The 27,396-nt window shown below is 43.6% G+C and overlaps 1 protein-coding gene across 2 annotated transcripts in view; it reads left to right on the top strand.

Moving 5' to 3' along the window:
- Positions 1–27,396, top strand: part of ASAP1 (ArfGAP with SH3 domain, ankyrin repeat and PH domain 1) — a 355,167-nt gene that overhangs the window by 271,946 nt on the left and 55,825 nt on the right. For both annotated transcript variants that reach the window (XM_041769623.1, XM_041769622.1), the window contains exons 12-14: positions 3,657–3,757; positions 8,984–9,053; positions 26,053–26,140. In XM_041769623.1, coding sequence (XP_041625557.1) covers positions 3,657–3,757; positions 8,984–9,053; positions 26,053–26,140 — 259 coding nt within the window. The remainder of the gene's footprint in view (positions 1–3,656; positions 3,758–8,983; positions 9,054–26,052; positions 26,141–27,396) is intronic.

Consider the following 27,396-nt stretch of genomic DNA (forward strand, 5'->3'; position numbering starts at 1 on the left):
GAGTAATTGCTTGCAGTTGAAAAAGATGTGAGATATTTTTACTCCTTAATAATTTTATATGTTAATATAGTTTTCTAAGAAGAAAGGAAGGTGATTGGTCCATATTGCTAATAGAGAATAAGGAATTGAACTAAAAATAATAACACCATGTTTCATTCTATAGTTTACATTTCTTGGCTCACATTATGGAATTTCTCCAAGGTTTTATTTTAAGTTCATTGTGTAAGTTTAGTTCTATATTTTTTGCCTGAATGAATTTCTCACTTGCATTTCTCTTTCCTGAATCCATGTTAATTTTTATTATGCGTTCAAAGGATTCAGAACCTATTGCATTCCTTCCATTATGTTTTGTTCTGTTAATTATTATTAGTGTTAATTCTCCATGATTTATTCCCCCCCCCCAAAAAAATATTATCTTTCCGTTCATCTAAAGTTACCTGCAAGAAAGCAAGCTACATGGCCATCATTTTTCAGAGTGCAGAAGTAATTGTAGGACACTTTAAGCCACAGAACTCATCAGTAGTTAATGTAGAGTTGTCAATGGTATATTTCTGAAACGTACTGCTTTATGGAGGCAGAGCCTGGAGGTCAGCCACTGTATTCACCTTTAAAAGCACATTTGTCTGATGTAAAGCAAGGTCCATTCAAGTTGTTATTCGGAACTTAAAGTTTATTTAGGCTAGTAGTAAATATGTGTAAGGAATGTCTTAGAGGCACATTTATAGAATGTGATCTTTTTTGGAAGTTATTAACATATAAATCCTTGCTTTACAAAAAATAAGTACTCTTTATTTTTATTTTTTTTAGTACTCTTTATTTTTAAAACTTAAGTTTTAACTTAAATTAGCAAACAGGCTGTTAGAGGTGCATAATAGTTTTAGAGCATTCAAACCAACCTAGAAATTATATGGGCAGACAAAGAGCAGTTCCGTTCACTGGAAAGCATTCCAAGGAACAGAGTTATCCTTTAATAAGAATTTTGATCCAGGGAGATTTCAGATTTTGTTTTTAATGCTGCGGGGAGGTAGAGATGTGGGAACAATCCCTGATTCCAGATCCAGAGTTGAGTGGTTTTCACGCATTGTCATTGGGTGGAAGCAGAAAGCTCCGTGGATTTCATTTATCCCAGCCTCTTGTTTTGTCCCATGCCTCAGTTCTCCACCACCTAATCTAATCTTCCGTCCTCATTGTTCTTTATTAGTATTATGGACACGTTGCTGCCTCCTTCAAGAGAACTGTGTGTGTCGCTGCTGTTTTGGGGGGCTGTCACAGAGGCGCTGGTGGAGGATGATCTGTAGCAGAGTCCTGCAGTCACATCTCCGTCCACAAAGCCTGAAAGTGGCTCTCAGGGAGGACTTAGGAGCCAAGTTACTATAAGTGCAAGGCTGTGGGCCCTGATTAGAAGTAAACACGTAGAAGAATTTCTAAAGAGATTCGAAAGCCCACCTACTCCCTACCACTCCCCAGGTGATTGAAATGGTGCTTTTGGATGTTTCAGCTGGAGGGAGTCTGGCCAGTTAAAGACAAAAGACTTAGATTTAAGGACATGACTAGAGCCTGTAACCTCTTCAGGGTGAGTCTGCCTGCGTGGTAAAGCAAGCATTCAGGGTTGTTACCCCTTCACGAGGGAGCAGAGAGATGCATAGTCAGTGTTGCACATGCCCACCTCGGGGACAGGGGTCTGTGCCCCCACTCCGTGTCCTCAGTGCCTTCCCGGAACATACCACTTGGGTGTTCAGGGCGTGACTTTTCTTTTTAAACATTTTATTTGGGGATCCCTAGGTGGCTCAGGGTTTGGCGCCTGCCTTTGGCCCGGGGCCTGATCCTGGAGTCCCGGGATCGAGTCCCACGTCGGGCTCCTAGCATGGAGCCTGCTTCTCCCTCCTCCTGTGTCTCTGCCTCTCTCTCTCTCTATGTCTATCATAAAATAAATAAATAAATCTTAATATAAATAGTAAATAAATAAATAAATAACATTTTATTTATTTATTCATGAACGACACAGAGAGAGGCAGAGACACAGGCAGAGGGAGAAGCAGGCTCCATGCAGGGAGCCCGATGTGGGACTCGATCCTGGGTCTCCAGGATCACGCCCTGAGCTGAAGGCAGCGCTAAACTGTTGAGCCACCCAGGCTGCCCCAGGGCGTGGATTTGAACACAGAACCACTCACATGTGGAGTAGCCTCACAAGGAAGTGCTGTCCTAGAGATCTTCCTAACACTATTATTAGCATCAGTTTGCATCCACTGAACCCATACTGTTTGGTCCAAAAGGATCCTGGATGCTAGAGAGAGGCCGTCCTGACCCTGAAGGGATCTCATACACTGGCCATCTGTAATAACCGGTGGCTAAAATCACTTCCGGTTCTTCACCATCACGTGGCAGGTGTTGCTTCTGACCTGGATTATTTTTGTTATGTTCTCTTTGCTTGGAAAACTAAATGAGAATCCTCCTACAACTTTGGGTTCCTTTTAGATTTTCTAAAGTAATCTGGGTTTCGCTGAGGTGTTGGATTCCCTAGACACACACTTGGAAGTTTGTCACCCGCTTTGTCTTGGTGAAGTGTGTACCTCATATTCTTCCAGGCGGGTTTTCTTCTGTTTTCACGCAACCTAAAATAAAAGTTGACGAATAAAACGATGTTTTATTGTCTCATCACCTGAAGTTTATCGTGATTCTGAAGGTAGCATGTGTTCAGGTGTTAATTATCTTTACAGTGGTGTTTTCTCTGTTATAAAAAGTGCTTAAATCATGAGCTATGACTATCCATGAAATTAACTATATTTTCAACTGTTCTGCCTTTTTTCTCTGTTGCTTTTGCCCTTCCTGATCGAAGTCTAGGAGAGTAAGTCAACACTTTCCGTGAGAATGCATTGTCCTACGTCTGTGTCTAAACCTCTAAACCCCATGTTCTCATCCTGTAGTTTGCCATTGTCGGTTTATTTCCAACATTTTCAATGTGGAATGGCTGTATCTAGTCATTGCAGTCTTTAAGAACAATGGGGGAAGTATCAACAGAGTGCTAGTGTTAACTTTAGCTGGTTTGCATCTGTCTTGTTCTGGTCCTGGTCACCCTTTTACCCCACCATACACTTTTCATGACCAGAGAATCCTCTTTTTTAATTAAAAGCATGCTCAACAGCTTATTTTACAGAGCCCTTGTTTAGTTACAAGCCAGGGATTTCTAACAGTTCCCAGAACCTCACTGAGAAGATGCACTTTTTATTGTGGGTATTTTAGCAGAATATGTGAAGAGAGAGAAGGTGTACCTGAGGGAAGAATGCATTCAGGTTGCATGCACTTCGTCTGTGAGCCTCTTAAGATCTTTCTGCCTTCCCTGTGCTCATCTGTGTCGCCCATAGAACCTGGTTCAGTCCCACGACGCCCTGCCACTGCAAAGGGTTGGAAGCAGAGCCGGGGTCCCAAACTAGAAATGAGTTCTGGGACTCAGGCCCCAGGCTCGGACTTGCCTGTGACTCTGGTGATTGTTTCCCTGGTCAAGTTTCCTCTGAAACAAAGGCAAGACCTGACGGCCCATAAAGGTCCATAATTCTCTCCCCCCACTGAACGGTGCACAGAGACCCAATGGCAGAAGAGAGTCAAGGACTTGAGAAGTGTGTCCAGCATCCATCTAATCTGTGGCTTCTCCTTTCTAGGATTCCCAGAGCCGGCAAGGAGGGTACAGCATGCATCAGCTGCAGGGAAATAAGGAATACGGCAGTGAAAAGAAGGGTTACCTGCTAAAGAAGAGCGATGGGTACGTGTAAGCTGTCCAGGTGTCCCTGTGCGCTTAGCACTTCCTGGGTGTTAGCACCCTAGCAGCTTACCACCTGCCAGCCAGGAGAACATCCTTCAGAGTTTTTTAATGTGCTGGCTTCCAACCTTGAGCTCACTGGTTCTCCTCAGGTGGTTTAAGCTGCTGTCTGGACAGGAAGCAGGCCCCACCCTGTGGGCCATATGTGACACAAGGGGCGTGCCATGCCGTCTCAGGAAGGCAGATGCTAAGTGGATGGGGAAGCAAGCGAGTGGCTGGAAGACTTCATGCTCGCCATGATTTGATTCATCGCCCTTTTCTCTACTGGGGGGGCCTACCTGGCCACCCAAACCCAGCCTTGGGGATCAACTCTGAGTCCCCACCTTCCTCTTACTTCACAGCCAGTGTCACTAATAAGCTATTCCGTTGCTAACAGGACACAATGCATTTCTTGCCATCTCTGCTGCCCTGCACACGGAGGAACCACTGCTGTCTCTCCTGGAATATTCAAGTAGCCTGCTAACTGGCCTCTCTGTGTCTCTCCCTCTTCTCCATTGCTTCTCTACACAGCACCTAGAGTAGCCTCTAAAAAACATAAAGCACGGCAGGTCATGCCCATGCTTGACGTGCATGCAGGGTCTGACGCCTGCTTCTGTCTCCAGCCTCATCTTATGCCATCTCCTGCCCTGGCCCTGCCACACCAGCTTCTTTCCATTGCTGCAGTGGTGATTCTGCTTCACAATAAGTGCATAAATAGAATCTTAATTATTCGCTTTACTAACTGTCCTTCTTTTTGAAATAAAGCTTCTTGTTTTCTGATTGCTTGTAGGTATTTACCTCCTTGACTGTATCTAAGACATAGGCATTTTTTTTTGTTTATTAAAATTTTAACCATTACTTCTATAAATTACAGTCCTAAATTTCTGATCATAATCAGTTTTGGTTGTCATTCTACTCATGCATCCAACAAATGTCTTTTGGGAGTTTTAATACATGTCAAACACTGTTAGAGACACCTGGGAATATAGCATTGAACAAGAAAGATAAGGAAGTCCTTAGCCTCACAGAGCTTACATTGTTAGATAAGAACTATATGGGAGGTCAGATGGTCACAAGGGTCACAAGCAAGGCAGGGGATTCTGGGCACGGAGGAGTGGTCCTTGCAGTCATACAGGGTGAGCAGGGAAGACTTCAGTGAGGAGATGTTTGAGCAAAGACTTGAATCATCTCTACAAAGGGGATCATCTTTACAGGGATGTATTGGGGATGATCCCCTCAGGTGATCCCCTCAGATCTCTGTGGAGATGGCCAGGAACATGCTTCTCATTGTGATACACAGAGGAGTTAGGCAGAGCTAGGGCAGATTGAGGACCTGGGGGGCGTCACAGGAGACAAGGTTAGAGGGAGGAGGACACCAAGCCAGGAGGGCTTTGGAAGCCACTAGTGAAAGATGAGAGTCATTGGAGAGTCTGAAGCAGAAGAATGCCATAATTGGACTCATTCGAAAGTGTCTCTCACTGCCCAGCTGAGAATAGCCATGCAGGATATAAGAGCAGAAGCAGGAGGCCGGGTCACAAGTGAACAGGGATTAAGGTAACAGCCACAGAGGGGTAAGAAGGAGTCAGAGTCTAGATAATGCAGGTAGGACCACCAGAATTTGTAGATCCGGGTGTAGAGAAAGAAAAGCATCCTCGCATATAGCACAACACGTGGCTTTTTCTAGAAAATCAGTGAATGTTGGCTATTGAGTCTTGCAAAAAGTAAAAGAAGAAAAGAAACACCAGTTACCATAATCAGTATTAAACTGGACTCTCTCAACAGACACAGTGACCAAATTGTAGCCCCAATGGCAGGGGTATCTAGTAGACATAAATTATTATAGTTTCAACACTACTCACCTAAAAGACACAATGGTTTTCTTGACATCAGAATTGACTGTTTCTAAGTGAAGTGATTAATCTCTAACTGTTCAAGAAAAGTCAACAGGGTCTTTGCGTAGATATTGTTTGGTTCAAACCCTAAAATGTTGAGGGGAAGCATCACCTTGTGAGCATGTGCTGTGTGCCTGCCAGAGCTCTCATTCAAGCCAACACATCCAGAGAGGTTACATAATTTGACTAAGATCCTACAGCCAGCAAGAAAGCCCAAATTCTAACCTGGGTCTTAGGACTTAATGCGGGGTATCTCCCCTTCATATTCAAAGAAGGCATCACTGCTGTTGATTGTCCTTGGGGTACGCAAGGCATTAGCTGGCATACACACACCTGACTCCATTCTGCTGGTCTGTTCTTCATTCATGCACTCATTCCACACACATTTATTAAGTCTGCTGGGTGCTGGAAGGCTTTTACCTTCCAAGAGAGGTGGTCACAAGAGAGGTGGGCCTCACCCGAGCCTTGCCTACAGTCTGTTGGGAAGAGATAAGGAAAGCCCTCTTGCTAAGGAGGCTGGAAGTCCAGTGGGCCAGCCTCCCGTAATTGCATGGGCTGCAGAGGGTGAATGAAGATAACCCAGAGTGGCCTGTCACTGGTATCTCTGGAAGAGAAAAGAACTGAAATGCTTCTACACGGAGACAGACTCACTTGCTAACAATGACTGCCCTTTGTGCCGTGTGTTTTTTCTCTTGAGGATCATTTGCTTTAGTAATTTTCGAGCCTAGTTCTGGAATACTCTTTGTTACTTAAAGGATTGTTAGGCAATTTGAAAGACACTTTAAATTTTTTTTAAAGTAATTTTAAAGCTTTATGACCCAGAGGCACTCATTGAGAGGCAAAGGAGTAATTGTTTTACATATATTTTCTCAAAATAGCCCTAGAGGATGGGCATTAATATCTTCATGATGCAGATTAGGCAAGCAAGGCTTCAGGAGGTCATTTACGTGAACACAGTCCCATGGTTGGTGGGTGATGGTGCTGGGATTGAAGCCCAAGTAATCGAGCATCAGAACTGGTACTTGTGTAGTTATAATAGGCCATCTTCTAATAGAAAGTTCCTTTTCTGAAATTCTGAGGTTAGGGCATGGTGTAACTGGTGTTCTCTCTGGCACTATCTGAATAGATGGTAAAAGTCCTTGGTATGTCCATTCAGGAGCTTTTCAGGCAAGCATCCTTAAAACTCTGGGTTCAGAGAGAAAAGCACAGGCATTGAGGCAGTCCCTAGAAATCTCGGGAATAAAAGCTCTCAAAGTGTACAGCGATGGGACTGTACAAAGGATTGACTTGATTTTGCTCCCTTTTGCCTGGTGACCTGGGGGCACCACATGAGCAATGTCTATTAGCCAAAAAAGATTACTGCTTTTGTGTTTTCCCTTGGCTTTATTACTAATACAAAAGAATATGGTTTTGTATTTGATTTTGTGTTTCCTTAATCCACATGTGGAAAAAAAATTAAAAAAAACAAGGAATAAAGATTTTGCTAAGTAAAATGAATAAACTGAGTTGCAACAATTTCCTAAAGATTGACTAATTTGTTAGGTTGATGGGTTGATATCTTAAAATGTGTTGAGAGAGGAGGATGACACTCCCTTGGGCTTTCGTGTGTACAGGAAACACCTCACCCATCTAGCAGGCTTTTAGAAGGGTAAGGTGGGATGCAAAACTGCTGCGGCATTGGTTATGTTAACCAGATGCAGGTATGATCGTGGGACAGATGTCACCTCTTGTCCCCCATTTCCCTAGTCAGTGATGCAGCTGTAATTCAAGGGTGTTTTATAATTGGTAGTTCTGCATTATGTCCTGAAGATACTAGCAGTGTGTACCGTTTGCTTTTGCTCAGATGGTATCAGATTCTTGTTTCCTAGGGCACCTGGGTGGCTCAGTTGGTTAATAAGCATCTGCCTTCGGCTCAGGTCATAATCTCAGGATCCTGGGATTGAGCTCTGCCGGGGGCTCCCTGCCTCCCCCTCCCTCTCCGTCTGCCCCCCTGCACTTGTGCTTGTGTGCTCTTTCTCTCTCAGATAAATAAATAAAATCTTAAGAGAAAAAGGTCCTTATTTCCCGCGTGAAGCATGTAGAATAAACTGTGCTACTAGCAGTAACGTACACAAGAAGACAACATTATCTGTGTTCGGAGTTGGCTTTAAATTCATATTGCAGCAGGTTTCTTACAGGACTCATTTAAGAGGGGGAAGGACACATACAGTGATCTTATTTTAAATAAGGAGAAGCAACAGCCCTCTCCTGTGATGTCGTCTGTTTCCATAAGAAGCCTTCTCCTAGCCCAGGGAATCGCTGTTCCCTGTACGTGTCTGTTTTTTCAGGGAGATGCTCTGAACTAGTACATTTGTACCTGCCTGCACATGTGCAGATGCACCTCACAGAGGCTCACCTGGACCTGGACCATCCTCTAATAAAAGCTTCCAAGTTGAAAGGAGTTCTCTTTGACTTTTTCCGACAAGTGTCAACCTTCCCAAAGAGAGGTGTACACATTGCCAAAAATGTTGATCCATGACTCAGAGCTCCTTTCTCTATAGCCTGAGGCAGCCTCGCCCCTACTCCTCCTTGCCTGACCGGTGTCTTGAGTTAACTTTCTTAACTTCTTTAGCTTTCATTTTAATTACAGAAGCAATAAATTAATACAGCCTTCTTGTAGATGAGTCACAGATACGGTTAAAAACTCTTTAGTACCACCCCTCATACAGGTCTGGGCCTCCTTCCTAGAGATGGTGACTGTACTGTGCCTCTTTCCAGACCCTATTCTGTTTATTTGTACATATATTTACATCCACATAGAAAATGTAGAGCACCATTTTATATGTGGTATCTTTTGGGTTTTGTTTTGTTTTTTTTTAACGTTACTAGATCATACCTGAATTCTTTTAAAACAGCTTGCTTTTTTCAATCAATATAGTAGGCTTTAGAAATGTGTATCAGCGCACACACATAGTTAGTTGATTCTTTTAAACTCCTACATTCTAGTCCATAGTATGAATGTAACTGTAACGCGTTTATTCATTCTCCTGCTAATTAGACTTCTGGTGTTTCCCACTCCACTATCAAAAACAGTATTATCATGAGCCTCCTTGGATATGCCTTCTAGTCTGAACTGCCTTCCACCTGGGATAATAAAAGTGATAACAAAATGTGCTGGGGTTTGTGGGGTTTTGGGGTTTGGGGTGGTTTTGTGGTGACTGTTTTATAATGATTGTCATACATACCACGATACGATTGCATGCCACAGAGTGAACCTGCTGTTCAGCTGCTGTATCAGGTTGTGTTTGACTTGTTTTAGGCTCCGGAAAGTGTGGCAGAGGAGGAAGTGCGCTGTCAAGAACGGGATTCTGACCATCTCACACGCCACGGTAAGCATGTCTGCTGATTTACTGTGTTGTGCCTGTAAGGCCTTTGGCCACATGGACTAGAAAGCAAAAATGTGATGTAACCAGCGCTGAAGTTTCCCCCAGGTATGCGTACTGTATGGATTTGGGTCAGATAGAGTAGGATATTCCTTTACAGAAGGAATTGGTCTTGTCCTGAGGTGTCCTGCCTCATTCTGTTGCCCTTCCAGAATGTCTCATGTTTGTTCCCTCAAACCAAATCAGGTATTCTATTATCTTATAATCTTATCTTTCGGGAAATGTTATTGGTGTTTGTGGAAAAAACCTAGTTCTCTGAATTATAAAGATGACAGGAGATGTTTGTTGCATGATATAATAATTAGGAAATGAAATAATATGTATATAGTATGTTCATTGTTTTTTGTTTTTTACTATTTAAATCACTCCGAAAATCCATCATTATGTTAAAGAGCTAAAATGTATATAAATAAGATAGCGAAATAATAAAATTGCCTCAATTGTGACTCCCCTTTCTTTAGGAATAAAGGCAATTCCATGGAAAGAGAAAATAAGCTACTAATACTTACATTCTGTTTTCTCTTCAGATTGTCAGTTATATATGCATATATATTGCATCCTTACAGTTGACACTGGAAGTCTAGCTAGAATTTTTATGTTTTGGATCACCCATTTTCAACTACACGTCCTGTACTGGGAGAATTTGTATGCTGTCAGAAAAGGTTCAGTCTGGTGGTAGTCAAGGACATGTGCCAGAAAACAAGTAATTACTATTTTGCCCTTTTAACACTAGCAAGAAATTACTTTTTGTTCTGAATGATGTAAAGATTAGAATGGAAAGTGTATCAAGCAGGACTGGAAACAGCTCAGTGTACTGAGAGTCTCTACAAAGGGCTATGCAGTTAAACCCAGCAATCCCAGCTTGGAGGGAAGCTTCAGTATCCTGTGCCAAGTAATGTCTTTGAATTTATGATAAGCAGTTAATTGCTAACAGGATGGTAAAAATAAAGGATGAACATTTATTACACTGGCAAGTTTTCATGATTCACAGTCGAGATTAGATTTCCCTCTGTTAAAAAAAAAAAAAAAAAGATTTCCCTCTGTTGAGTAAGAAGTACCACTGAATAAGCACTTCTTCCTACCAGACGCTTCATAAAATTTTTTTCACTTAATCCCTTCTATAGCCCATGTGGTAATCTGACCTTCATTTTGCAGATGAAGAAACTAAGGTGCAGAGAAGCCCAATGACTTGGCTAATAGTAGGCAGAGTTAGAAATTCAGATTGGGGTTTGACATTATTCCGTATGCCCCTTCCATTCTGCCCCTCTTCCTGCAGGACACTCTCATCCTACTAGACTGTATGCTCTCTTGGGGGCATTTACTAGGTCCTGTTCATCTTTCTTTCTTTGCACACCCCCTCTCCACTGACCTTGACACATGGAAGGTAGTCAGTACATACCTGTGGCCAAAACCCTCCTGCTGGAAGATTCCATGCATCTTAATAATTATTGGACTCTATGGAACTTGAGCAATTACATTATCTCTGTCCTTTGCTCCTTGCAGAGCCCTTGGAGTGATTCCTCAGAAGTCCTTAGTTTCCCTCAGCCCAACAGGGATTTTTAAACTATCATGCCAGTTGTGACAAGCCACCCATCTGCTCCTGGAAATCCCGCAGGCAGACTTAGATCAGTTAGTAATTATCACTGAGGCTAACAATTATTCATTTATCTAGCAATGTTTCATGAAGCTTCCACTCCAGGTGCTGTACTGGGCATCACAGATACATGGAAAATGAGTTAATTTTGACCTGCTCATTTTCAATTCCATGCACAGTTACCTTATGAAATGGTTCTGTCAGTCACAAGAATATTAGCTACCACTAAGTGAGCACTTACTGTGAGCCAGGTTGTATGAAATGCTTTACGTGTATGACCATAGGTAGTTGTTGCCACAACCCACCAGACAGATGCTATTACTAAGAGAGGTTAGGTAATGTGCCCACCTCGCAACCGGTGAATGCTGGGATTTCAGTCTTAAAGCCTCCATGAGTGCTTAATGGTCAGTGTTTGCTGGCCAAGCAGGGATCTACTCTGCTCATTATGTTGGTGATTAAATACTCAGGGATCTGTCTCAGAAGAATTCCAGTCACATGATTCAAGATCAGAAATACTGATGGGAATAGGTGGATGGCATTATTGAGTATTCTCCATCAGTTGGGCATTCATTGTTCCGAGGACATTAACCACAATCTGTTTTATGTAGCTTCTGTTGCTCCTATTTGATAGACAATGAAACAGTTTCCATTTCTAGGCCATGTTTCTCTCTATGAGAGTTGATTCCCACCATCTGATTTTTCCTTACTATCACCCTTCATCACTATCAACACCACCACCATCATCACCATCGCCATCATCACCACCAGCATCACCGCCGTCATCACCACCAGCACCATTGCCATCCTTGTGGCTAATATTGTTGAATGCTCACTAGGTGATAGGCATTCATCAGCTTAATGCATTGTAACATTTAACAACAATTTAAGTTATAGGCAATGTCACCTCCACTTTTCAGATGAGGAAGCTGGGATTCAGAGAAGTTCACTTACAGGTTACATTGCTAACAAGTGGCACAGCTAGGAATCTGACATAGGTTAGAATTCTGCTCTTATACCCTCCCACACACTCCAGAACATTCTCTCCTCCTCACTTGCAACTCTAGTTCCTCCCCAGCATGGGATCCTAGCTTAGGCCATCACAGACATAGTTAGCCCTAAACCAGGAGTGCCTAGGTGTCCGTGTGTGAGAGAAGCACGTACCTACATGTGCAAGCTAGAATTCTTTGATGGCCTGAAGTAGGGTGTGAATCCTGGGAGGTGACTCATTCATAAGAACAATGCAGCCCTGCACTTTTGTAATAAAAACTAGTAACGGCCTCTCCTGGGTCAGTATCCTGACTCTTGGGGAGCTGCAGGGTTGACCTGTCTCTGGGCAAGTTCCAGAGTGATCCAGGGTTTTCAGATCCTGAACCCTACAGCAGCTAGAACCCTACAGCACTTGGTGCTCCTCAAGTATCTAGTGTCATGAGAGGTGTTTGAGCTGCAGCTCTGCATGGTATAGCTGGAACATGAGATCGGCAGTTGCCTGGATGTGATCATGCTTGTTCTTCATTCAGCTTTCCTGAGCCAGATTTGTGTCTGATTACCGTCTGATTTTATTAGCTGAGTTGGGCCTAAGTGGTGTGAGTCTGAGCAGAGACAAAACCAGAAAAGACCCAAGGAACTCCTCCACCCCCAGGGAATATTCTTTGGGTTAAATATACTACAGTGAAAATTTCTGACCATTTGACTTTATGTAGATTGGGAGCTTCTAGTCAAAGATTTGCTACATGTACCCTTTCTTTACTCTCTTCTTCCCTTAGATTCATTTGGCTATGACAGTTCTCAATAAGCATTTTGACAAGTTCTATGACCTTATTACGTCTCATCGACTTGTGTTTCTTAAGAACCTGCAGTGGGAGGCAGTGCATGTGAGGAAATCATGGAGTTAATGGAGTTGAATCAGTGGTAGTCATTGCTAAAAATAAAAAATAAGTTCTCTTCCACCTTCTTTTCTTCCTGCCGTACACATAGCTGTGGCCCAGCCAACTGTGTCAGTGCTTTATTAAGGCTCTAATCCACAACAGGTATCTCATCAGCCACATTGTTCAGTGGCCATGAGAAAGGACTGTGGCATCTGTCAGATTTGAGCCTGAATCCCACCTTTGTCATTTACTGAGTCACCTTGAGAAAAGTATTTGGCTCATATACATTATAGTGGGGATAAAATGAGATAATGGACTGTGTGTGAGCATCCAGTTAACAGGAGTCATTGATGTTAGCATTGCCTCATTGGCTCTCCTGGTGATACTGAAATCTGCCAATGGGCAGGCTCTGCTGCTGCAAACATTAGAAATTTTGGGTCCACCTCTCCTGCCCCCAGAGCAGCCCGGGGGTAAATGGGTTCCTCCACCTAACTTCAGATTCTCTCCCACTGGTTGGTGTTATTCTGTTCCCCACTTTTCACTGGCTTTGAGCCACACTCTTTTGCAGCCAGTGACATCACGCGTAGTCCCATCCCTGCTTCCGCAGAAAGGTCTCCAGAGCCACTTTTCCTGACTTTGCAAACACTATTGATTCCTGAGAATCCAATTGAAAATCAAGTCTAGGAGCTTCCTGGGAAAGAATGGTATTGAGTCATCTTTGGAAAAGTGGATAAAAGAACCTTTGTTTTCACAAAATTTAGGGCCTTTGTTTGGGACCCCTTACCAAATGGGAATTCGTCCCATTTGAAGGGCCCCAGTTGGTGTCACCTATCAAAGTGACTCAGAAGAGGGTCAAGCATGCATTTAGATGGATGAGGCATGGTCTTTTGGGTTGACCATTCGTGAATGATCTGCGCCAGGGGCCAGTCATCTCCTCAGCTTACTATTCAAGGAAGAAATACATTTATCTGCGTACCTGCAAGGTGGGCAATGTGCCCTACAAGAGTTAGTCTGCAGAACACTGCTTTTCATATGTCTGTTGAAAGACATACATTTTTTTTATTACTATTCAAAGTAATACATCCCTATGGGGATCAGATTCAGTGAGAGTCTCTGAATTTGCTATCACAATAATGTTGATAGTGGCTCCCATTTATGGGCCATCTAGTGTGCTCTGAGCAAGGTATAAAATGCTTTAATTTTGAAATACCAATTCTAAGAAAGCTCCGACAAACATTTAAGTCGGCCTCAAAGCTTAAGGGTGAAGAAGTTTATATCAAGCCACTAAACGATTATAAATAAATGTCTATATTTTTTAATTATTTGCTTGTCCTTTTCAGTGTAAGCATTATAGTATATAATAAAACTAATAAAGCAAACTATGAAAGAATATAAGAATTATAGTTGAAGTGAAAAATTAATGTCAAAAGCATAAGAGGTTTTGCTTCTCAAAAACCCTTATTTGCTGAATTTATTAACCTCAGCATCACATACAGTTCAGAAAACAGGTTGAAAAGAGAAAGATAACTACCATTTACCAATCACTTAGATCATGCTCTGAACTCTGTGCCAAGCTAGAGCTACAAGACACATGTCACTGTCTTTACTTTGCACTGGTCTACAAGTTCTTAGGAGGTGGAAATTGCTTACCTCTGATCTCAGCACCTAACACACTGCCTGACATGCAGTTAGTGTTCAGTGAATACTTTTGAGTGAAACTGCTCTGTATAGAAGAAGAAACAAAGGGTCAGGGAGATTAAATTCCATGCCTAGGGTGATGCAGTTTATAAACAGCCAGACCCGTTTTCAAACCTTAAAGCCTCTGCGCATTTTAGTACATAAATAAGCCTTTCCTCAGATGCCAACTTGTTGTTAGGTCTTTGAAAGTCTCTTGAATAACCATTTTATGAAGCAAGGAAGCCCTTATCCTTTCACTGAATCACCATAGGGTCTTAGGGTTAGAAAGGTCTACTAGGGTTTCCTGGAAGGAGGAAATGGAAAATCCTGATTGTAAAGATACTACAAAGTATCCGTGAATTGGTCTGAAGACTGATTTTTTTTTTAATCTTAATTTTTCAGATGCCTGGAGATGCTCTTATATTTAACACTCTAACAGTCATTAAGTTCATAATCACTTTTTCTCAATCAGCCAACACCTAAAAGTACTTTCATAAAATACTTTAATTTTAATCAAATAAATCAACTTCATAAAATATCACACAAACATCCACGAAGAAGGTTTGGTGTTTTACTCAAACAGGCTGAGAATCCAGCGGGACTAGACCAGGCAAAGCCTCTTTTAGGAGGTGTTCAGTTGGCTGAATATTTTAAAAGTGGGAGGGGGTATCAGGAGTACAGTCTTCTGAGGCGCCCTGCAATTAATGCCCTTCCAGCTACTTACTGTGTGTGACTTTGTTAGAACATCTAAGTTTACTCCTCATCTGTGAAATAGGGTAATAACAGTGCCTGTCTTCCAGTGTTGAGAGAATTCAAGGAGTGGATGCATTTAAAGCTTTGTGGAGCCTGGACCACAGTGGGCACTTCATAAACTTAGTGGTTACTCTCACCATCTCGGAGGTGAGATGTGCTGAGGTGGGTCACAGCATCAGATCCTGGAGCCAGACTGCCAGGATTCGAATTCCAAGTGGCACTGAATCCCTATGAGGCTTTCCCCCATCTAAATAGAATAGGACCTTAACAGTGCCTGATTTGTAGGTGGGTGTAAAGATTTAAATTAGCTCATTGATTATAAGCAACTAGGACAGGATGTGGGGCAGGATTAGTGCTCAAAAAATGTCAGCTGTTATTACTATTCCAATTATCTTCTTCCCTGATGTGTTACTACCTCTATTTGAAACTGGGACGTATTGGAGGTTTTTTTTGGTATTGCTCTCCTTCCTTCTCAAGATCTCTATGAACCAGGTTCAGGTATCTGTCCTCACAGTTGTTTCACTTGCACCCGTCAGAGGTTAACAGCATCTCTGGCACCTCCGGGGCATTCCACCAAAACCCAGAGCTTGAGGTCTGTCCCTGCCTTGGGCTTTTTGGAATCCACAGACATTTCCCAAGGACTGTTGTTTTCAGTCCAGTCCAGAGCCCTGAAGACAACATTGGGCGGCAAGAGGTTTATTTAACAGGTGCTCCGGGCGTCTGTCAGAAGGCACAGGGCAGCCCGCACCGTGGAGCTCTCCCCTCCTTGTCGTGGGTTTAACAACAGGTTTCTGACCGGCCTTTACGGTGTTCTAAGGACTCCTCATCTCTGTCACCAGTGTCACTGCAAGAGAGTATTTTCCTTTCTCCAAGAGATTGGAAGCAATACTGAATTGTCAAAGGACAAACTTGGGAGCCCCTGAGTCCTGGGCTCAAACCCCTGAACAAGCCATAGGACCTTGGATCCTCCATTTCCTCCAGTGTAAAATGGGTATAATTTACTCATGAAACATTTTTCTCATTCCAAGCAGCCCCTGAGCCAGGTGCTAGAGAAGCAGGGATGAGTTAGCAGCTCCTCACTCTGGAGCTTGGAGTGACCCAGGAGAAGTGAGCAGGATGCTGCGGTAGAAGATGAAGGGGAAGCTGCCTTCGTGTGGCCAAGGAAGGCTTTTCTGAGCAGACAGCAGTAAAGCAAGGGAGGAGGAGTTCCAGGAGAGGGAGGAGGGGAGTCCCCACTCCTGAGGCCAGAAAGCACGTTCACGGAGCCTGGGAGAAACCAGTGTGGGTGGAAATGGTATCACTTTCCTTACCCTGTTTTAGAGTCTTTTGGAGGCTTAAATAGCACAGTCTTTGAAAGCTATTGCTATCTATATATTCTGGGTTCTAAAAAAAAAAAAAAAAAAAAAGAAAAAAAAAGCATTCAAGGAGGAACTTAAAAACTACTTTATGGTTGAAATAGCAGAAGGTCCAATTAAGAACCATTAAAGGCATAACAACATCCTGAACCACTATTATTGTAAATCTCTTTTTAAAATGCTCTCTCCCCCACTTGGCTGTTAATTCTGTTTTATGTCTCCTCTGCCAGCTTCAGGTGATGCCATTTTTCTTCACCTGATCACCCGGTCTCACCCTGCTGCCCTTGTGACAGGGCACCCTCAGCCCGACCCTTTTCTTTACAGACCAGGACTGACTTTAGAGAGCAGCCTCAGGTCCCCCCGGCACTGGTGTTGAATCCTAACTGTCACGGTCACCCGCAGAAGAAACACGACCGTTCCGCTCTAGACGATGTTAAATGGACATAGAAAATAAGCACCACCAGTTCCAGAACTCAGGGGGTCACCATGGATTCTCTGTGGGCTTCTCCCTCATTGCAAATGCAGAACCAAAGATATCAGTATTTATTAGAGGACTTCCCAAGTTCAAGTTCCCTGAAAATACGTTTAGAAGTATGTCTGGTTGTGTCTTACGGGTTATTTATGCTTCTAACCAATACATTGAACAGAAATTTTTACTGTATTTAAATTCCAGGATGATATATTAGCACCAACAGTATAGAGTTTTTTTCAGATGCAAATACTAAATAGTTTTTATTCAGGTGCCGGCATCTGAATGAACTTGGAAGAGGCTGCAATCGGCTAAATGAATCCAGTGATTCTCAGCCCTGACCACAGAGTAGAACCATTAGGTTCCATCCCCAAAGGCTCTCATTTAATTGGTCTAGAGTTGAAGCCCAAGGCTTGCTTCCCTGGTGAAGAACCACTGAGCCCATCCCTCGTTTGCCAGTGTTACAATTCAGAAGACCAGGGGGCGGGTTCTTACAAAGAGGTCTGTAGACATCTGCAGCAGATTGCAAGGCCTTCTGCAAGGTGCGTGAGCTGGCTTGTGGACCTCATTGATAACTCAGCCAGTTTGAAGTCTGACTCTCACATCCCTCTTTATCCACAGAGGGTCCTGTTCATAAATGAAGCAGTAAGATCAGCAGGGGGCAAGTCTTCACAGCCTGAGTCCCAAGCATTTCTGGGAACAGCTCTGACCCCCTCACTCCTACTCTGTCTACATGCTCTGTGTCTCCACATCTGCCCAGGCTCTCTCTGCTCCCCCACCCCACCCCACCCGTGGCCCACAGCCACCAGTTCCCCCTGCCACCCTCCTATCAGACAAGATTTGCTGTTCTATTTGAACCTGAGTGATGTTAATGGGTAACTCTCCCAGAAGCGGTTCCATTTTAACAAGGAACACTGTTTTATTCTACAGAGAAGTGGATTACAGTAGAATTTTACATACCAGGTATATGGACACCATTAGAAAAGAGATCTGGGAAATCATTAGTAAGCTTAAAAATAGTAACAGTTACTGGGCACAGACTACCATGCTAGGTGCTTTATGTAGGTTTTCCCACTTAATTTTTATGACACCCTTGCGAGGTAGTTGCTATTCCATCTAAAGGGACAAGTCTGGAAGTCCCCTAACCACCAGGTGCTGGATCCAGATTTGACCCCAAAAAGTTGAATTCCAGAATCTGGACATCTGCCACTTGGGAGGTGGGGCACCAGATGCTTGTGCATTGCTTTGGTTCGTTATCACAGCAAAGCAGCATTGTTTTCCTTCTTTGTGATGAGGAGATTTGAACTCAGGAGGGTGAAGCTACTGGTTCATGGCTGTTAGCAAATGGTTAGGCCTAGACCCAAAGCCAGGTCTGATTGTCTCCAAAACTATGGATTTTTCCTCTATTCTACTGTATACCTTGTAGTATGAATAAATTGCCTTTGTAAATTAACAAAATATTGGCATTGCTCCAGACAAAAGGGCAGGAGCCCTTCAGGTTCCCCAAACCCTGAAGTGTGGCTCCCTGAAAGCCAGGTACCTTTTTTTTTTTTTTTTTAGAGAGAGAGAGCATATGCACAGGAGCCAGGGGTGGAGGAGTGCAGAGGGAGAAAGAGAATCCCAAGCAGGCTCTATACCCAGTGTGGAGCACAAGATGGGGCTCAGTCTCACAATTCTGAGTTCACAACCTGAGCCAAAATCAAAAGTCAGACGCTTAGCTGACTGAGTCACCCAGGCGCCCCTGAAAGCCAGGTATTTGGGGTAGTTTCTCACTGTGACTTCGAAGACCAGCAAGCATCAGTTTCTTGATTCCTTCTAGCAAATCTTCCAGAGGCACAAGGGCCTCACGGTGCTGATGCTGCTGCCTAGGATTTGAGGAACTGCCAAGTAAATCTGCCTCATGTTGCAAGGAGCCTGCCGGGAGCTTCCTCAGGGAACTGATTTCTTAGATGAAGAAGAGGGGGTGAAATTGAATTCAAATGTAAAAGAGGTCACAGATCAAAAGCACCAGCCTTGCAGGTTGTGAGGGCTGAGCCTACACAGTCCTTCGGTGTCATTCTGTGTGCATCTGACATGACTGGAATTCCAGCAGAAGAGTGCAGTAAAACCTTATTGGTTTAGAGCCCACAGATCCAGAAAGTGCCTCTTTGGTTGCAGTAGATGTGACTGGTTCTTAAAAGGTAAAAAGACTAAAGAAAATTCTGATTTTACAGATTTGAAGGTATAAAAGAAATGACCTGTGCTCTGAAATTAGTGGGTTTACATGTTATTCCCTACCCCATCCTCCCCAGGATAAGAAATAAGGGAGTCCTTAAAATTATGTTTTACCTTCACCTGACATTCTGCTAGCTGTGACCTTAGGGCAAAGTTACTTCACCTTTTTGTGCCTTGGTTTTACCATCTATTCAAGTGGGGGTGATAGTAAGTGGTACTCACTATAGGTTGGTTTTGCAGATTAAACACATAAATATATGTGAAACACCTAGAACAGTGTCTTGTACAGGGTCTTTGTAATCGTCAAGACACTTATGCTTCCCTCATTTTAATTAGCAGGTATGTGAATGTAAGGGCAATAGAAATCTGTTCTAAATGTTTGCCTCAGCTACTCACTGCCCATTTTTTTATAAAATATAATGAGAATACTTTTTAAAAAAACATAGCCTAAAAAAAAAAAACAAAAAAAAAAAACATAGCCTATAGTTCGGATGTTTTATCATCAAATTGCTGCATTTTGTAGAATTATTTTAAAAGGTTTTTGGTTGGGCAGCCCTGGTGGCTTAGCAGTTTAGCACTGCCTTCAGTCCAGGGCCTGATCCTGGAGACCCGGGATCGAGTCCCACATCAGGCTCCCTGCCTGCGTCTCCCTCTGCCGGTGTCTCTGCCTCTCTCTCTCTCATTCTGTGTGTGTCTCGTGAATAAATAAAATCTTTTTCTTTTTTTTTTTAAAAAAAAAAAGGGTTTTGGTTTATAAGCTCTGGTTGGTTAACAAGGCATGGATTACAGTGGTTACTATGGTTACATAGGAAATAAGAGTTTAAAAATCCTTGTGCTGGCTCATGGGGCACCTGGGTGGCTCAGTCAATTGAGCATCCAACTTGATTTTGGCTCGGGCCATGATCTCAGGGTTGTGAGATGGAGTCCCGTGTCAGGCTCCACGCTTAGTAGGGAATCTGCTTGAGGTTCTCTCTCCCTCTCTCCCTCTGCCCCTTCTCTCTCTCTTTCTCTCTCTGTCTCTCTCTCTCTCACTCACTCGCTAAAATAAATTCCTTTAAAAATAATAAAAAATTTTAAAAATTAAAAAAAAATAAAATAAAATAATAAAAATAAAATAAAAGTTATTGTGCTGGCCCAGACTCTTTATCTGGCAAGTAGAGGCACTCAGATCAACACTTGTAGAAATTAGTAAATGAAATAACGTGCAGCATGTTTGTCAGTTGCAGTAACGACAACATCAGCCCCACTTCTTACCAGAAGCCCAGATGAACTCTTTTTTTCTATTTACATTATAGCACATACTCTCAAAAGTAAAGTGACGAGTTCCTTATCACAGTAAGAGATTTTCAAGAATGTCTGCATATTCGAATATGTCTTTCTCACACATATGTCTGCCAACTGGAAATGAGTACCATGGTGTAAATGGTTGGAAGGGTTAAGGGAATCCATAGTTATGCACACTCTAGAAAGAATTATTTCAGTTAGATGGTACCTTCTCCTCCCCTAAGCTATCTGAAAGACTGCTAAAGGGGAGGAGAACTTTCATTGTAGCCACAAGATAGTAATTTTGGAACATGGAACATGTCCAGAACTGGTGGGATTTTTCAACAGAAGTATTAAGTGTTTGGAGGGAGATAAGGGGACCGGCCATTCCAGCATAGGAAGAACAAGAAAAGGAAAAGCAGGAAAAATGTTTTCACATACTACGCAAATGTCCCAAGGGCTTGCCTTGATGAGGGAACAGTGTAATAAATGGGAAGAGCTCTGGGAAGAAATTTGTTCAGATCTCAGCTTTGCTTTTTACCTTCTGTAAAACATTGGTCAGTGTACTTTTGCCTTCCTGACCCTCAGTTTCCTCATCCGTGAAATGAGTACATAACAGTAACCCCACTATTGGGACAATTGCAAGAATTCCATAATAAAGTTTACTAAAGTATCTAGCAGTTTAGGTGCCCAGTAAATGAATACTCTTATCTTGCCCCCAAATAAACCAAAATACTTTCCGAAACACAGTAGTTTTAATATACTAAAACTTCAGAGATAAGATCTCACTTTAGGTGTTCAGTATGTACCTAACACCTTGCCGGAGGATTATTGTGTTTATTGACTGCATGTGCCTCTAGGGCAGAGTAGGTGTCGTCTAGATAAATACTTACTGAACAAAAAGTTTGAAATGATCAGAACAGCCCTGTTACCAAATATTAGCATAGAAAGTGAACAGAGCTTTATTATTTTTACCTCTTCCCACACAACGGCCTCAGGCTGCTGAGGTCAGGCTCATTCCCCCAAGTAATTAATGATGTTCACTTGTTGTTTGTGAAGCCGAGCAATTCAATACGATGATGGAGGGAAATCATTTCATTTCTGGATACTAATTCCAGTAGCAGCTGCTTCCTGCTAACAGAGAAATGCGTCTGTGCTAACAACTTCACACTTCCAGCAAAAACATTTCACCGTGGTACACACTCAGCTGTTTGAGGACAAATGTGGGGTGTTTGTTTTCTTCCAGGAGACGCAGAAACGTTAATCAGAGTTGACTCATTCCGTTTCCACAGGCATTTCTACTTACGTGTCTGATGATTTTCCTAGCTGAACAGCATTTTCTATTTTGAGTGGCAGAGCGTTATGTCAGAGGATAATATCTTCATCACTTCTGCTCATGGAATGCGTCCAGAGCTTCCCTAGTTGGAGCATTTTCAAAAGTGAAAAACTCGAGGGTGGTCTTGCCGTGTGTGTGTATAAAATGAACACATCTGTGTATATTGGTAATTGAAAAAAAGTTTGCAAAACAATATATACAACTTGAACCAACCCCCAATTTTTTTTTTTGTAAGATTTTATTTTGAGAGAGAGAGCACTAGAGAGAAAGCGAGCAAGCACAAGTGGGGGACAGAGGAAGAGGGAGAAGCAGACTCCCTGCTGAGCAGGGAGCCCGATGTGGGGCTGGATCCCAGGACCCTGAGATTATGACCTGAGCAGAAGGTAGATGCTCAACCAACTGAGCCACCCAGACACCCCTGGACCCATGATTTTTTAAAACAGACATCCTTGCTCGCTCGCTCTCTTTCTCCCCCCTCCCTTTCCCCCTCCCTCTCTCTCCCCCTTCCCTCCCTCTCCCTCCCTCACATACATACATCTTGTAAACTCACCGGATTAACTGTTTTGTCTGGGTATAAAGTGAGATTTAACAGGTAGCGTTTAGTTTCTTCTTTGCACCATCTGTGTCCCCTGGTGTTTCTTCAGTGAGTACCATTCTTGTAATGAAAAGTGAAATGTGTAAGAGGACAAGCCTCAGAGTTTCAGGGAACAGAGCTGTAAAATCTTTGATTTTGTATTTGAAATAGAAGCACCCATAGCTTTTGAAAGCTGCTGCTCAGCAGCAGACCTGCCTTCCCTCCACTCACTGTCCAGATGCCTGGACTGAGTGATACACATACTATAGAGAGGTGGCTTTGGAATAATTGTTTAGAAACCTCCTTTTTTTAGCAGTATCTTGAGTCCCCAGCCCCCATTACCATGACTGCAGCTTTGATTCAGGTCCCCATCGTTGCTCATCCATCTCACGGCCTCGGCCTCCTCCCCCGCCACCCTCCTGAATGCACGGGACCTACTCACTGCTCTGGTGGACCCCCTTCATGAGATTGCCAGAGCCACTGGGGCAGGAATTTGAGCTCCGGAGCACCCCAGGCACTTCTCCAAACCCCCGCTAACCTCCCTATAGGCATCACTGCTGCCCTGGTCTTTCCCTCTGCCCCCCAGGTGCCTGCACCTGTTCCTCCTCACTGTTCCCCTCTGGGTCCTGCAGGGCTGAGGCTGCCTCCGTGCAGCACTCCCCAGTCAGGATCTACATTCTAGGTCTGTGCCTCTGTGTGTTTCCTGTAGCTGCTTGATGGCAGAGTGCTTTCCCTTTGTGCCTGGAACGTTGCAGAGGCTCATTAACTATTTAGCCAAATAAATAAGTAAACAGGTATAGCAAAGAGGCTTCTAAAATTTCTCATCAGTTACAGGAGTAACTGGGGGGAAAATCAGAGGACCTGAGAAGACAGAAAGTAGAAGTTCATCTGGGGCACCCTCACTCTCTTTGTTTGCAACCTAGATGTGGAAGGGCCCCCAGCACCCCCTGGGGTGTGAGCCACAGAAGGGAGGCCAGTGCCCGTCACCGCCCAGCAGAGGGAGCTGCAGGCACAGTGGCAGGAGCTGGTCTGAAGGAGCCTGGAAGCAGAACTTGGAGTCGTGGTACAGACTGGGGTTTTTATTCTGCAGGAAGGACGTAATAAATACACGCTTTCTTTGCTTTGTTTTTTCTTTCCTCTACTAAAACAATATGAAGCATTTCCTAAACTGTACACAGTGATGTAGCCCAGGGCGATTCACTTAGTCTTACTTTGATTTTAGTCTGCCAAAATGCCAAGAAGATTATACCTTCCTTAATCGACATGCCTATAAATTAGTACTACATGTTGAGAAGGTGCTTTGAAATTTTGGGGAGTCATACAAATCAGAGTTCCTATTATTACTCTCGTTTATTTCTGAGTCTTCTGGGGCCTTGGTCTGCAGACTTTGGTTGAGCATACCATACGCTACTTTCTGATACTCGTGGGCTCAGATTTGGCAATGTTGGCTGCTTCAGCGGTCAAAAATTGTGTTCTTTGCTCCTCAGATTGACATTTGGGGTGACAGGTCATTTGTCAGATATCTCACAAGCATTTGGGGGAAGAACACTATATTGTAGGCGAGATGTACCCGTGTCAAATGAAGTGCATGTTGATATGATAATGGCTTGACAAAATTCCAAGGGAAATAAATATTCTACATCCTCACGATTGAAGTTGTGGGCCAACCGTGAAATGACTCAAACTGTTTAGAACCCTCATCATCACAAGCTTCCCGGTAATATATACTCTGAGGTCATCCATGCTTAGGGATGAGAGGTGAATAGTACTGTTTAACTTTTCTGAATACTAATATTAAGTATTTTTCTCCCCTCTGAAAGTTTTATATCTGTTGGTGAAGTTGTTTAGAAGCACTGGAGTAACATAGATTTGGGGAGGAAAAAAAAATCATTCACATTCAAATGTGAATGGTGTCTAAACAATTCTTTAAGTCTTTCTAAGAGATTTCTCAACTTAGGATAAGAAACCTAAACTTCTTATTATGCATAATCATCTTAAGCTCGGGAAGTTCTTCCTTATGTCTGGCTCAGATCTTGCACGATGTGAGTGCATTTCTTCTTCATCTGGGCAGATGGAAAACAGCTGGCCTGCCTGCCCCTGTAACCGCCTTTCATGTTCTCGAGGATGGTCATTAAATCTTTCCCTGGTCTTCTTTCCCCAGAACTAAATAGTGCCTTCAACCAATCTTCAAAGTGCCCATTTTCCACTCCTTTAATCATCTCCTCATCTCTCCTAAGCTTTTCTCCGTCCCTCTTTAGATGCGGATGCCAAATTGGAACACAGTATTCTGTGGAAAGTCTCCCAGTGAACGGGACCACTACCTGTTCAGGCTGTCCCACATGATTGTCATCTCAGCAGCATCCAGAAGGATGAGATGCAGGACCATTCCTTTTGCAGTAGGGGGCTAGGGGAGGGGGACCTCGAGGTGGCTGCAGCTGCGGGTTTTGGAGTCGGGCCTGTGGCAAACCAAATCCCAGATCCATTCTGAGAAAGCCTTGCAGGCCTGCAAACCCCTGCCTCCTGCTTCTGGGTTTGGCAGCCAGTTCTGTAGCACAGGACTCCCTGCCCCGGTGCTCATTCCTCTGAGGCAGAACAGTCCCACGAGGGATTTCCTGGCTGGTGTCCATGCCTGAGTCAAACCATACGTGCAGTAAACATGAAGTCCCTTGGGGTCTCTCACTTCCAACCCCCAGACAGCTTGCTTTGGAATAGATTCAAGACAAGAGGGATTGTTTTCTGTGTCTAATCTCATTGAAGTCACAGAGGGAGGAGGATCTCAAAAACTGTTGGGCGAGTGCAGGAAGGTAAACAATTTAATTGCCCAGTGTCCGTCATCGAGAATGGGAGCCGCGGCAATGGGAGTCATTGACATTGTCTTGATCATGCACCATCTCTGCTACTCGGGACTTTGGGTCACTGGCTTGCGACCTTTCCTACACTCTCCCCCTTTGTTTTCCACCAAAATTTAAGTTCCTGGGGGTGTAAATGGTCCTGGCATGGGGATTTTTAGGATCACAGCTATCAGTCTGAGGCAGGAATACAGGAGTAGGGAGTTCTGGGGCTTCCCTTCAGCAGGCTTGTCATATTCAAGTGAAGGCCAGCCTGGGCACGTAGACCTTTCACTCCTTGGTCAGCTCCTCTCGGAAGCAGGCATGCTGGCATCGGCCACTGGCCAACATGTGACCTTACAAATATAGCAGGAGACATGAAAGAGTTTTGACAGAGTGAGTCTGCAGCAAGACTCCCACGTAGGCAAAGCCTAAATTAGCATAACTATCTAAATCCTGCAGGGTCTGAATGAGTTATCTGTGTGACCAAGAGATTTGCTGATAGATGATACGAAGTCCTTATTATATTTTCCCTCTCTCCAGATTTTGGGGCTCATTAAGCAGTGTCTCACAGGTCAATTATCTTTGCACGTTTGAGAAAAGTACTAAATTTTCCATTGCAACCAAAATCTGCGGATCCATGAGACGTCGGGTTTGGGCTGATTAATAACTGGAGTCATTTTGAATCCGCTGCATTTCACAGTACGGTTGAGAGTGCCAAAGATTCGTGCTTGGGTGTGTATAAGTTCAGAAAGGTGCGTTTCCATTGAGCATGCCCGCTCTTCACTGCAAGTGAGGTGGATTGTCTTAGTTCCATTCTGATTAATCACCAGGATATTTATGTACAGTTAAACAACAATTGTAAGATTTTTTTCCTTAGAGGAGATTCAGAATTCTAACGGAGTAAATGAGACTCCATCACATGTGCTGCATGAGACTGTGCACCTGCCCTACAGGGCTCTGACGCTGAGGGTGAGAGGGCAATGCAACGTGTAACTCCCTCACTTTCTCTTCTAGTCTAACAGGCAACCGGCCAAGTTGAACCTTCTCACCTGCCAAGTAAAACCAAATGCCGAGGACAAGAAGTCTTTTGACCTGATATCACGTGAGTCCTTTTTCTCTCCAGGTCGTTCACTGTGGCTTCTGACCCTGGGCATCTCCACGTCTGGGCGTGGAAGCAGCAGCTTTCCCAAGGCCTGGCCCCTGGTATTTCTGCATGGGCAGCTCTCTTCATTTACCCTGAGCCCACCCACGGCGGGGAAGGCAGAACAGTGTCAGATCTGACCTGCAGTAGAATCGAATTGAGATTTATACATTAAACTAGACCAGTTCTTGACCATGAGCCTACAGCTTTGTGCCCTTGGAGAGATGTTTCTAAGGAATTTCAGTGTCACTCCTGGATCTGCTGAATCACAGTCTTTGATATGAAGGCCGGACATAAATATTTTTTAAGAAGTCCCAGGTGATTCTGATGTGTATCTGTGGTTAAGAATCTCTGGCATAGACTTGAGAATGCAGGTGTGCCACTATAACCCTATAAGAGCTATAACCATGCCCAGAGTTTTGTCCCTGCAAAATAGGGCTCTTAAAAAATCATCTTGCTTCCAAGTAGAACTGCCTTCCCACTTCCCGAACGGAAAACACTGCATCCCATCACTCTTTCTCTTTTTTTTTAAAAGATTTTATTTATTCATGAGAAACACAGAGAGAGAGGCAGAGACAGAGACAGAGGAAGAAGCAGGCTCCTTGCAGGGAGCCCGATGCGGGACTCGATCCCTGGACCCGGGATCACTCCCTGAGCCGAAGGCAGACGCTGAGCCACCCAGGCATCCCCCCATCACTCTCTTAATCCATGGGTCATTGTGTGCTTTTCTCTTGTGATGAGGACACATAATGATCCTCCCATCCTCCGACCTATAGCCTGTATCCTCGTGGTCTTCAGAGAGTGAGGAAAGATTGTTTTCCTCTAGACTGACTCCCTGTGCTTACACTGATCCTGGGCATGCACTTATGGAGTACCTTCAGGTACCCGAGAAGGGACACCTTTTTATAAAGGAGGAGGATGATAGTGCCAATAAGGTGACTCACCTATATTATGAATCTCTGCACACTAACTTTCAGTATTTTTTCTTCTCTCTAAAGCCCCATAGAGCTGTCCAAGAGTGCAAGTGCGTGATCTGTGTGCAGAACACCGAAGCACTTTCCTGCCCCTTGAAATCCTTCTGATGTAGTTGGGTGAATGGAAGCCCCAAAACAGTTTCAACCCAAGGGACTGAATCTTTCATGAGACCCTTTAGATGGAGTCCAGACCAGATTATGCAGCATCTGTTAAAGTTCAGAGTCCCCATGATTCTTTATGAC

The sequence above is a fragment of the Vulpes lagopus genome, chromosome 9, assembly GCF_018345385.1.
Source record: "Vulpes lagopus strain Blue_001 chromosome 9, ASM1834538v1, whole genome shotgun sequence".
Classification (NCBI taxonomy): domain Eukaryota; kingdom Metazoa; phylum Chordata; class Mammalia; order Carnivora; family Canidae; genus Vulpes; species Vulpes lagopus.